Raw genomic sequence first — 13,821 nt, 5'->3', positions numbered from 1 at the left:
TAGCTTTGTCAGCGTGGGCTCCTTTACTGCCCTGCCACCGACCCCTAGCACACCGGGGGTGTGGAAACCACTCACACAAGATTCTCTGTAGCCTAATCTATTGCTCCATTCCAATCCGGAGTGCTAATTCGCTTGGGTTGCGGTTGAAGATTCAGTGGATTTTAATGTGGATCGGTATTGAATTTTTACAAAAACAGGAAAATGAAGCAAAAAGTGCATGATTTCCCACAATGTATTCCTTATAGCATAAGTGGACCACATATTTCTTGAGGAAAAACTTCTGTGGTCAGATGAGGTTGGAAAGTGTTCTACACCACAGTATGCAATTCTCCTTGGAGATCTGTAGCCCATATTAAAATAGTAATGTCTCTAAGAAGTCCCACAATACAGAGATTAGTTTAACTATCCCAGAAATTCCCAAATTAACATTTGATGGAATAAGCATTGTAGAAATGCTGGGTTAGTATGTTACTGTGTAAGTCAGACATTTTCTTTCCAATATGAAAAAACTTTATCATTTTTTTTTTAAGAGGAGTACCTGCTCATTGCAAGAAAAAAAAAAAAAAAGCAGAAATAAAGATGACACTGAAGAAACAATAGACCCATCCTCCCATCACCCCGTGATTACAACTGATAACTTCTTGGGGCAGTTTTCACCCACATAAAGCAGTCTGTGAGGCTAAAAAACAGGCCACTGCCCAAATTAAGTTGATGAACAAAAAAAAAAGATAAAAAAATCTTAGTAATTCTAATATCCTCAGTAACTTTGACTTATAAAGCTTCTTCCCTTTGCTCTGTAATAATAAGATTCTAATTCACTTCTGTGCATTTTGGGCGTGAATACATCTATTTAAAGTTTGAATTTGTTTTGGGTCACACACTGACACCTTTTCTTGCTACAAACATGCCTGATACTTCTTTACCTTACTTTTTGAACAAATCAAAAAGAATTTGTTGAGCAAGTGAATGAACTATTAAAATGGACTTCTCAACCTCAGCGCTATTGACATTCTGAGCTGGATAACCCTTTATTATGGGAGGCGTCTTGCGCACTGTAAAATATTTAGGGGTACCCCTGGCCTCTGCCTACTACATGCCAATAGCAATTGTTCCCTGGTTGTGAACCCCCAAAATGATTCCAGACATTGCCAAATGTCCTGCTAAGGTGGAGACAGGAAGACAACATCTTCCTCCTTGAGAAACACTGGATTAAAAGAATAAAAGGATGAATGCTCACCAAATTGGAGGTGTCAAAAGAAGAGAAACAGAAATGAGAACAAAGGGAGCCGAAGGGAGTTTCTCTTCCCTTCCTGGAGACAATAACCCTAGACTGCACTGAGGCCCTAGTGTTGTGCTCTGCACATATGACACAACAGACACATTCCCTGGCGTCCTGTTAAAAGGCCACCTGATGCACTTCTGGCTAAAGGAAAGATGTGCTTCCTGACAATGACACAGCCTCTAAGGCACCCAGGTGAGTGCTCTGCAAACACCTTGCTGAAGAGACACTGGCTTACTAATTTCTTTCGGGGAAAAGAACGGCTTCATAAACATAAATGTTCTATTGGCTGAAAGTTGGCATGACATGAGATAAGATCTTCTTCAGTAATCAAGAAAAAATAATAAACACCAAAATGAGCACTTACTATGAAGCTAATGTTGACCGGGTCATCACTAAGGATGGTCCCTGACCCGCACCCAGAGCACAAACCTGCAAGCTCACCTTTGGCCCCTGGGTTCCTGTGCCCCGAGGTCCAGAGGGGCCTGGCGGTCCTCTGACACCAGGCTCTCCCTGAAGAGACAACGAATGACAAGTTACTAATTTTAAAAAACACTTTATGTTGTTATATTTAAAATATTAAAATTATTTCATACAAATTTTCATATTAAAAATATATTTTAAAATGCCACTCCCTTTAATTTGACTACACTATTGGGTCCTTTTATCCCACGTACCTTTCTTAACTTGACAAAGGGAGCATTTGTTTTTATTTCTTATTGCCCTTTATTCAATCTTCAAGCCAGCTGGGTCGATTTCAAAGCAATCAAGTCAGTTATCTTTTTGGCAACCTTAATATATACTTTTTTTTTTTTTTTTGAAACTCCCTTCTCTAGAACTTGGAAAAATAATTACTGCCATTGTGAAAAGAAACCGAATAAAAAGCAACCATGAAAAGATACAACCTGTGCTGAACTAGCCGCTGCTGTATTTTCTGCAACAAAGAATGTGCTACTTTAAGAACTGCCCATCTTTTATTTTTTCCTTCTAGAGAAAACAAGGCTTAAAAGGAGACAACTTTCGAACTGTGTTTTATTACTGACTTAATTGTTTCAATCTCTATTTTTATAATGTCATTTTTCCCTTCTGCTTACACACCACTTTTATGGTTTGGTCTCCAGTCTATCTTTTCCTCTTGCTACTTGGGTTAGGGTAAGGGTTGGCTCTGTGATAGTTCTGGCACTAGAGTGGTTGTGACTGGAGGGTCCAGTCTATAAAGGCGTTCAGATTCTCCAAAGTGCAACAGTTCTGTCACAGGCAACTAGCACCAGGAAAGTGGTGGGACCTGAGTAGGGTAAGCCAGGTCCCGTGGTTAGACCTATTTGAGATGCGAATCATGATGGGAAGAAGCGGGAAAATCAAAATCTCTGAATTAGCCACCTTCTATGCACCGAACGCTTTGCTGGGCATGCCCATATCTATAATTTGATTTTATTTAGTATTTACAACCATCCTGTATTATAGTGGTGACCAATTTACCTGGCTCCTCCAAGCCTCAGTAAATTCATAGAAAATCGTATCTTCATTTCACGGGGACAACAATGCAGTGAGACAAAGACTGTGAGTGCTCCTCTACAGTCTAGCACAGAGTAGGCACTTGGTGAATGTTAACTCCCCACCCCACCGACTTGGCTGATGGGGAAAGTAAAGTTTGCCCAAGGCTGCATGGCTATGAAGAGGCAGGGCTAGGAAGATGTGGAGAACCTGGTACGTAGGGACCTTGATATCTTGCTGGTGTAGCCACTATGGAAAACAATTTGTAGGTTAATTTCTTTAAAAGTTTAACATGGGCCCTGGCCGGTGGCTCAGTAGTAGAATGTTGGCCCAGTGTGTGGAAGTCCCAGGTTTGATTCCCGGCCAGGGCACACAGGAGAAGCGCCCATCTGCTTCTCCACCCTTCCCCCTCATCTTCCTCTCTATCTCTCTCTTCCCCTCCCGCAGCCAAGGCTCCATGGGAGCAAAGTTGGCCCAGGCACTGTGGATGGCTCCATGGCTTCCGCTTCAGGTGCTAGAATGGCTCAGGTTGCAATAGAGCAACGCCCCAAATGGACAGAGCATCGCCCCCTGGTGGGTATGCCGGTGGATCCCGTTTGGGCCTCATGTGGGAGTCTCTGTCTGTCTGTCTGCCACCCCCCCCCCCAGGGCTTCTCACTTCAGAAAAGTACAAAAAAAATTAATATGAATTTACCTTATGATCAAGGAATTTTACTCCTAGGTATACAAGCAAGGAAAATGAAAAAATATGTTCATACCAAAGGCTTACACACAAAGGCTCTTAACAGCATTATTCATAATAGCCCCAAATGGGGAAACAACCTAAATGTCCATCTACTGGTGAATGGATAGAAAGAACGTAGGATAACCAGCAATAAAAAGGAATGGACTATAGATGCATGCTTTGACATGCATAAACTCCCAAAACATTATTTGCAGTAAAAGAAGCCAGATATAGGAGAACACATATTGTTTGATTTCATTTATATATAAAATGTCCAGTAAAGGCAAATCTATAAAGACAGTAAATGAGTGGGTTGCCCGGGGCCGGGAATAGGGTTAACTATGAATGGGCATGAGGGACCTCACTGAGGGAAGAAAATGTTCAAACACCAATTTATAGTAACGGCTGTACAACTTTGTAAATCTACTGCTCAGTGATTGAAATGTACGCGTGAAATGGGAGAATTCTATGATATATTAAATATGTCTCAATAAAGCTATTAAGAAAAAAGAAGGACCAGAGGCAGGCTTTGAACCTAGCTCTCCCACGCTTTGCCCACGTTTTGCATGTTTTGTCCATGTCCCGTTAGGATCTAAATAGCTGACAGCTTTCAACAGTGTAAAAATCATGGATTTTAAGAAACGATGAAATTGTTTATCCAGAAAAACAGCCTATCTTTTATTTTTTTCCTTCTAGAGAAAAACAAGGCTTAAAAGAGGACAACTTTCAAACTATATTTTATTACTGACTTAATTGTTTTAATCTCTATTTTTATAATGTCATTTTTCCCTTTTGCTTACACACCACTTTCATGATTTGGTCTCCAGTCTATCTTTTCCTCTTGCTACTTAACTGCTTTTGAGACCCTAGGTACTAGTTATCTCTCTAACACCTCTCCCCTCCTGAGCCCCAACATTGAGTGGCCCTGAGTTTCTCCCAGCTTACATGATCTCTCCGATCATCAAGAGTTTCAAGTAGAGAACGTGTACTTGTCTTGTATTACATGGACTTTTGTCATCTCTCTTTTCTGGCCTAGATCTAAGGTGCTGTTAGAGGGAGGGCCAATCAGTTCACCAAGTGAGTGTCTCTGACTACACCTCACTGATTCGCACACCTGTTACATTTTGAGCCCCTCAAGCAAAACAGAATGCAGTTAAGTAGCTAAGCAGTAAACATGATCAAATAGATCTTATCCAGAATCATTAAATGATTTATAAATAAATAATAGTTTTCTTGCCCACCCCAGACACAACGAATGCCTCCCTTGTGTTTCTGTTCTCCTCTACCCTTCTACGATGATGTTAGACACCGGATGTGATGCAATAAGACCATTTGGGCTCATCTATGAAGTATTCTAGCTAAGACAAACTGAACCTTTATCTGAGTAGGTGTCTAAATCTAACTCTAGTTTATAAAACAACAGAGGACAGAGAAACATATTTTCAGTAAAATCCTCAAGGACAAAGAACGAATCCACAAAGAAAGGGCAAAGAAAAAAAGGAAAGACATGTAATCTTTTATTTTAAAAATAGATGTGAATTCAAATGCAATGTGTAGACATCATTTGGATCCCAATTGAAACAAACCAACTGTAGTAAATATATATAAGACAAACTGGGAAATGTTAATGTTTGAAATTGGATGATACTATGGAATTGTTATTAATCTTTTTTAGGTTTGCTCATGGTATTGCAGTTACAGTTTTTAAAAAGAGCTCTTATACTAGAGAGAGACGAACGCTGGAGTTTATGTGAGTGGTGTCTGGGATTTGCTGGGTGAGGCAGCGTTAGTAGGGAAGTGAGGGACGGTGGATACAGATAAAGACTGGCTACTTGTTGACAATTGTTGAAAAAGTGTGGCAGGTAAATGGGACTTTACGAGGGTTCCTGCTTTTGTATATTTTTTAAATCCACGGCCAATACTAAATAAATCTTACCAGTGAGGGTGAGGAAAGTTTGCTGGAATATTCCTCCTTAATAAGGAGAAGAATATGAGATATTAAAGATAGAAAGATGGCAAAGGGGAGGAGGAACACACTGGTAGATTCAATAGTGTTAGCATGACTTCTATGTGTTTCGTGTATTCTTGGTATGTACAAAATGTTACATAACTTTTTAAAAATTAGAAATCATGGTAATAAGGCAGATAGAAGTTTTTTATAAAGTAGTTTTTGTTTGTTTGTTTTTTATAGAGACAGAGAGAGAGAGAGTCAGAGAGAGGGACAGATAGGGATAGACAGATAGGAAGAGAGACAAGAATCATCAGTTCTGCATTGCAGCACCTTGGTTGTTCATTGATTGCTTTCTCATATGTGCCTTGACTGGTGGGGCTACAGCAGAGTGAGTGACCCCTTGCTCAAGCCAGCGACCGTGGGGTCATGTCTGTGATCCCACACTCAAACCAGTGACCCCGCACTCAAGTTGGTAAGTCTGCATTCAAGCCAGATGAGCCCCCGCTTGAGCCCACGCCAGATGAGTCCTGGCGACCTTGGGGTTTCAAACCTGGGTCCTCCACATCTCAGTTCGATGCTCTATCCACTGTGCCACCGCCTGGTCAGGCTAAAGTAGTATTTCTTTTAAGAAAGAATTTGACACTACTTAATATATGGTACTCTTCTTATGATGATTTTAGTCAAACCACTTTCTCAATTAGTATTTACCACACTAATACACACACACACACACACACACACACACACACACACACACACACATCCCAGATGGGAAAGCTAGTGGGGAAAATAGTTAAAATAAGTTGTTTCTTTTAGGACACATCAGATTTGTTGTTGTTATTCTTTTCTCTCTTATTTAGCTTCCCCTAATCCTCACCATTTAAAAGTGTCAGAAGTCTCAATGCAGCAGCATAGGAGACCCTGTAGATGCCTTATTGCCCTTTTTATATTTGAACTTTGGCAAATGAGCTTATAAAAGTGTGATCCCAGGTTGTATGTGGTACTGCAACATTGACCTCAAATAACTTGTCCATTCTTATTCATATGTTTGTTGACGTATACTTGTGTTTTATCTATCAAAATATTCTTTTGTATCTTTTGACCTATTTCAACATAATCTGATACAGGCTTTTATGAATTTGACAGACTTTAAATCAAGTCTTAGCATTGTCTGCAGATGTTAGAATTGGTCAATAATATGGTATTAGGGTCATTCCTTGGTGTATATGTACCACAATTTTCAGTCAATGGGAATATCAGGCACTTATGAGCTGTGTGAGTCCACAGAGGTGGTGTCTCTCTACTATGGTAGTTCCTTAAAACTACATCCTGTCTTTTGTTCCATATGCTACGTGCCCATGCTAGGTTACAACATCAGGTGAATGTAAGTAAGAGGAGTGTGGTCAACACTCACTTCACTCGATAGCACCGATTCTGCCACAGCGGTACCAAAGAAGTGTGTTTACCATGACATTTTTAGTTTTGTTGTCAGTGGACAAAGTCCACCATGAACCTCGTAAGTAAAAGAACTGCATCAGGGACATGCATGGCTGGGCTAAGCTTCCCATGAAATATCTGAGGGTCGCTGGCGCCTGCAGAGGGAGCCCTTGCATTAGGAGACAAGGAGCAAACCAGAAAGCAACTTCTGGAGTTGCCATTTGTAACTATATCCATCAATTTCATAAGACCACAGTTTAAGTCCTGTCCCTACTTGCCCACTTCCACGCCTCAAAAACAAACAAACAAAAAAAACAAATAAATAAAATGACAACTCACTAGTTAGACTGCCTACAGCTTCCTTTTGGCCCACAAAAAGGAAACTAGACAGGAGACATTCCTTTTATTTTGACAGCAAACAGTCAAGTTTAGGACTATCTGCAGTACTTGCATATGTGAACTTAACAAATTATAAGGTGAAGGTCTTACCTGGACCATAACCTTGCAGAGTGGTTCATTTCAACCTCTTTAAACTCATACATAATCTTACTATGATCCTAGTAGTCATTTCTTGAATCTTTTACTTATAAAAAGGAAGAAAAAAGCAAAAGCCCTTTCATGATCATTTATTTTCCCATTAGTAAATCTTTGCTTTGGTTCATCTTAAAACTATTTTAATTAATAATAAAATAAATAATAATTAAAATTTACTACTTTATTCCATGGCAGGTACTTTTCATTCATTATCCAATCCTATTAACATCAAGTTACTCTAATTTACAGATAAGGGAATTGAGGCTCAAGAGGATACATGATTTACCAAAAACCATGCAGGCAGAAGCAATTCAAACCAAGGTTTGACTCCAGAGCTCATCGCTCACTTTGGCGTTGGCTGGGGCTAGATGAAATATGCTAACTTCTCCGGACTTTCTCCTAGCGGTCACTTCATGCAAACACATGGCTATGTGGCTGTGAAAGTTCTTTCCTACACCGAGTCAATCACACTTTCTCAAAGAGAAGAATGAAAATATCCCGATTGTACGATTCCTAGGAGGCCCACACAGTCTGCACAAGTACCCAGCCATCTAAGGCTTCCCCTTCCGTTTTCCCTCCATTGCCACAATTTTGTGGCTTCCCCCAGTGTTTTGATTGGTCTCATACCAGATCTCCTGCCTACATAAATTCTTATTCTCTCTTTTTACCCATACTGCAATATACTTGATGTGGCCGAGTAATGCATACTATGACTACTATTGCTAATGACAATACTTCAGTATGTTAAAATTCATAAAAAATGTTTTATAGACATAAATCCATTAATTTCTCAGGTGAACACTGTGAGGTAGCATTCCTATCCCAAATCAAAGATGAGAAGGTTAAGTCTCACTGAGATTAAATGACTAGTTGAGGTTACATAGTTTATAAGTGTCAGAGGTCTCAAGTAGAGCAATGATAAAAAAAAATCTATTATATCTTCTGTGTTTGATAAGATTTAAATATAATATTTGGGAAGATAGCATTCTTAGAGATAAAACAGCCCATTCGACTATCTCTTCCTCCCTCTTCCCCATACCCTTTAATAAGGATTTCATCATTATTTCTCCCTTTGTTTATGTCAATATATGTCCCTGTCACTCTTAGAGAAGACTGTACAAGCAAGTTTGAGTTGTTCTAAAAGTGATTTTAGGCTTTTGTTTTTACTTTGGGGACAATAAGAAGCAAATTAAATTTACTCTGAAAAGAATTAGTTTCTTAAGAATTTTCCAAAGAATGGTACACTGAATATTATTCTACTAAATGATGAAACCAAGGAATGATTGAGTTTTAAAATAAGGTAGAAGTAGAAGTGATCCTTAGCAGCTGCTTAATGTTTCTTTCTTTCTGGCTCTTAAATAAAACTAAGATATAATTACTAAGGCTCCAACTACCACAAAAATAAGTACCAATCTGGAATTAATTATGTAATGAGTATATTCAAGAGGGAAGGTATGTGTGGACTCCTGGGGAGAGAAATGTAGGAGGGAGAAAACAGCAGAGAGGTGGAAGCAATACTGAAAATTATAGGATTGACTGGCGTACAGATCTGATTTGGAGAGCCCCTGCCTAGAACTGAGTTGAGAAGCAACCTTGAAAAGTCACCTAGTCAAGTTTTCCTGGTTTAAATGTGACCTGTACTGAACTCTCAAGGTTAAGTCATTTGGCATTTAAATTTGATATGGCTCTGGCTTTAATTAGTCCTGTTTTTTTGTTGTTGTTGTTGTTGTTTTTATTTATATACCTATTTATTTTTTTAGCTGATTACGTTCTACTGTAGCAATTTTGTAGTCATGTTAGGGGAGGTGGTTTTCTTCAATTCCACTTTGGAATCCCGGACCTTTCACTTCATTGTCATGAGGTCTGTATCCTCGGCCAGCCCTTCTTCTCAGACCCTGTTCAAAATGGAGCTCCTTGTCCAGTCCACGTCCGCCGTGGAACCTACAAGTCCCTAGTGCATCGCTGTGTGAATCGCTCCTCTGTTCCCCCTCTGCCTGTGGTGGTATGCACATATGTGAGCCATTGTAGAGAACAGAGGTCCGATTCAGACGCTGGGAACATTTTTAGAATAATGATACTCAGTGGAATTTCACACAGACTTGCATTTTCATTTATGACTCTGAGCCACTTTTGTCAAATAAAACATGTATTTACAATATTCAAACATTTAAAGCTTTTGGAAAATGTTTAACTCTTTGGGGTTTAGGTTTATGCTTGTCTTTAATGTTTACATAATTTAAGTCACAACAATGGAAAAACTAGACTGGAGAGAGAAACAATCCAACTGAATACGAAGTGGGGCCATGACAGCCAGAGGGCCAGCAGCTCTGAAGACTGGGCATCTATAGACCAGGCCAAGTCATTCTTTCTGCTCTGATCCATGCATCCATTTAGTCTTCCATTCATTCATCCATATTCATAGTCTCCCTCTCACACACAAACACAATATCGTATCAAAACTATTTATGGAGCAGCATGTTGCTCCATGGTTCTTGATTTCCTTATCTATAAAATAATAAGATTGTTTAAAAATGTCACAGGCCCTGGCCGGTTGGCTCAGCGGTAGAGCGTCGGCCTGGCGTGCGGGGGGCCCGGGTTCGATTCCCGGCCAGGGCACATAGGAGAAGCGCCCATTTGCTTCTCCACCCCCCCCCCCTCCTTCCTCTCTGTCTCTCTCTTCCCCTCCAGCAGCCAAGGCTCCATTGGAGCAAAGATGGCCCAGGCGCTGGGGATGGCTCCTTGACCTCTGCCCCAGGCGCTAGAGTGGCTCTGGTCGCGGCAGAGCGACACCCCAGAGGGGCAGAGCATCGCCCCCTGGTGGGCAGAGCGTCGCCCCTGGTGGGCGTGCCGGGTAGATCCCGGTCGGGCGCATGCGGGAGTCTGTCTGACTGTCTCTCCCCGTTTCCAGCTTCAGAAATTAAAAAAAAAAAAATAAATAAATAAATAAATAAATAAATAAATAAATAAAAATGTCACAATACTCAGGAAATATTTAGTTAGTAATATAATATATAATATTTAGGTAATGTGCAATAATAATAATAAAAACAATAACCCAACAAGTCTTTCTGCCCACAGACTTTAGACCAACCACTTGATGGTTAAGAAGTCCCTTGAGGGCCCCAGAGCCAGGTTTGATCTCTGGGTAAGAATTGGCCTGATCTCAACTGCTCTAAAGTTTGGGGGAAGGCAATGGCATCTCTCTGTGATAAACTGGCACATGTAGGGGGCTGATAAGGCTCAAAGAGGTACATGGGGGATGCCCTGCCTTTATGGAGCTCAGGGGGCCACTCTATGTGTTCATTTCTCTTCTAAGAGGCCAAGAACAGAGATGTCAGTGAATCAGCCTTGGAGCAGTATGCACCTCACGAGCCTTTGGGGGTGAAAATACAGGAACAAAGAGTCATCTGCTTCTCAAAGGAAATGAGATTTAGATAATGACTATCCCCAGATCAGAAAGGATCCTTCTAGTCTTTAGGGGTGCAGTCAAGGAATGCAGGCAATGTTAGATAGGATCTTTGAACTTGCCTTCCCTTTTAAAAGCAGGCAGTTTGGGTCCAAGGGTCAGGGCACTGAATGAGCACTTCCCACTTAGCGAGAAATCACATTTTCTGTTCCTCTTCAGGGCATGTTTCCTAAGTGGATTTTAAAACTATATCTACTATTGAATGTTGTAGTTTTGACAAGAATTTTAGAAATTTCTTAGAAGCTCTTGTCAAAATGTGGATCAAATTCAAGGTAATGTACATAGAAGTACTATAGCTACTGATGTCATATGGAATTCTTCCACATGGAAAAAAGCCACGGTGCACCACAAGGGTGCAAGATGTCAGGGACTGGTTTTTATATGTCTTGAAACATAGAAGCTTTGATTCAAATGTCTGTGTCATATGCTAAACACATGTGTCCTTAACTAAATATCACTAAAAGCCACCATAAATTAATCGTCAACCTTAATGGTTTCCTCATTTCAAAACACATTTGTTTTATAAGTTAATGCCCTAAGGCAAATATTTTAAGGCGACTACACAGAGTTTAAATGAAAAACATATCAGATATATATGTCTACACAACTGCACACACGTATTAATTTCTCTGCCAGTTTGAAAGTCAAAATAGGAGCAGAATTTTGCACACATTTAAGTCCTATACTTTTCCTACCATTGACAACTTTAGATACTTTTTAGCGTTTAACCTTCACTCTGCCAATCCAGAGGGACAAAGTTCAGTGGGAATTAGACTCTTTCAAATATTTTTCTTTCTTTACCAGCTTCTGTCTGTGGGTGTTCCAAGTATTCTTTTCTTTTCTTTTTATTTATAAATTTTTATTTATTGATATTTAATTTTTTATTGATTTTTTTAGAGGAAGAGGAAAGGCGAGAGAGAGAGAGAGAGAAACATTGATCTGTTGTTCTACTTATGTATACATTCAATTCATTGGTTGATTTTTAAGTGTACCCTATCAGTACAATGTTCTAACTAACGGAGCTACCGGCCAGGGCCCAAGTTTTCCTTTGGAAAAAGAAGGGGCTGGGTATGACCCACACAGAGACTTTAAGGCTTCTTTAAAAGAGGAGAAATGATTTTGAAAGTTATGACACGCTGATGTTTGCTTTTAAAATTTCCTTTATTGTCAAGTTTATGATCCAAGTTCTTTGACTCTAAGACTAGCTCACTCCTCACATCTGCCTGCAGGGCTCGTGATAGCCAGGAGAGCATACTTCCCCAGCATCTACAGAGAGGCCGCAGAGGGAGGGAGAAGGCAGCTGAGAGGGGTGGTGGGCGAACTGGGGCAGGACCTAGCTAATGAATGCTCCCTTTTCCCTTCAGCTAGAGGCGAGCTCTAAGCTGCTGCTTCCTCTCCACTTCCTGTGTGCACGAACACAGGTAATGTTTCGCTTAAGACGCAGGTCTGGCACCATGTTGACTGTTACCAAAAAACAAAAGCAAAAAAGGATCAAATTGAGAAAGAACACTTTCTTTTTCCTCCTCAATGTTTCTCATCTAAATGTACATGAAAACAAATACAAGGGACTTTGAGGAAAACAGTATATGAAATATCTTAGTAAATGTTTTCAGTCTACATGTTAAATAATCTGACATGGTGAATATTCACAAGAATCTACTTTTCAAATGTTCTCCATTTGTGTCTAAATACCTGTTTGTGCTATTATTGCTCACTGTAAGACAGAAACATAATAGCACATTAATATAATACATATATCCTTATATCAAATACTTATAATAATCTACTCTGGAAATGTAAATGATCAGAAGGTTCCATTAAAATAAAAATACATTCTGGTATATATTTATCACATGTTATATCATGCCTTATTTTAAATAGGACTAAGCTTCTATTTCTCTGACTAAAGGAATATTTAGTGTAATAAAATTTTTACTAATGTTTCACTCAGAGCAAAAAATAATGAGATTTATGTATTAAAATTTCTCTTTCTTTTAAATTTTAACACTTGACAGATATTTTGCCTTAAAGAAAAAAGAAGACTGCAAGGGCCACATTCAGTATGGTTACGGACACTGTTGAGGTGTGATAGAAGATAGGAGTCAGACCTCAGTCTGACCAAGCCAGCACCTTGATAAGGGCCCCTTGGGGTGTGTCTCCTCTGCACGGTTTACTCGGCACTGGCAGACACAACCTCTCCCTGGACTCTCATAACCCTGACAGAGACAGGGCAGGAATCGAGATCTGCGTCGGAGATGATATTCAGTGTCCTGGCTCTTCAGTCTTTGATTCCGCTGGGAGAGGACAAAAGAACGCCTGCCCCATTCATTATACAGAGCAGTATCAGGGTGTTATCACTCCTAAGTGATGGTGCAGACACCAAAAAACAAACAAACAAACAAACAAACAAACAAAAAACAACCAGACAAAAAAGTTGACATTGACCAATGACAACATCTCTCTTTAAAGACCTGGAAGCTCTTAAAAAACTGAGTGGGGCCCTGGCTGGTTTGCTCAGTGGTAGAGCTTCTGCCCGCATGTAGATGTCCTGGGTTTGACTCAAGGCTAGGGCACACAGAAGAAGTGCCTATCTGCTTTTCCACCCCTCCCCATCTTGCCTCTCTCTCTTTCCTCCTCCTTCTCCTCCTCCTCCTCCTCCTCCTCCTCCTCCTCCTCTTCTTCTTCCTCCTCCTCCCTTCCTGCAGCCATGGCTCAATTGGAGCAAGTTGGCCCCGGGTGCTGAGGATGGCTTCATGGCCTCCACATTAGGTGCTAAAAAATGGCTCTGGTTGCAACAGAGCAAGGACCTCCAATAGGCAGAGCATCGCCCCCTAGTGTACTTGCTAGGTGGATCCCAGTCAGGGAACATGCCAGAATCTGTCTCTGCCTCCCCTCCTCTTACTAAAATAAAATAATAAATAAATAAATAAAGCTGA

At 40.3% G+C, this 13,821-nt stretch overlaps 1 protein-coding gene across 1 annotated transcript in view; it reads right to left on the bottom strand.

The window, feature by feature from the left end:
- COL28A1 (collagen type XXVIII alpha 1 chain) overlaps positions 1 to 13,821 on the bottom strand; it is a 169,901-nt gene that overhangs the window by 56,034 nt on the left and 100,046 nt on the right. The window contains exon 26 of the mRNA XM_066353840.1: positions 1,724 to 1,792. Within this exon, the coding sequence (XP_066209937.1) occupies positions 1,724 to 1,792 (69 nt within the window). The remainder of the gene's footprint in view (positions 1 to 1,723; positions 1,793 to 13,821) is intronic.

The sequence above is a fragment of the Saccopteryx leptura genome, chromosome 12, assembly GCF_036850995.1.
Source record: "Saccopteryx leptura isolate mSacLep1 chromosome 12, mSacLep1_pri_phased_curated, whole genome shotgun sequence".
In the NCBI taxonomy this organism is placed as follows: domain Eukaryota; kingdom Metazoa; phylum Chordata; class Mammalia; order Chiroptera; family Emballonuridae; genus Saccopteryx; species Saccopteryx leptura.
This window is presented reverse-complemented; position numbering and strand designations above follow the sequence as displayed.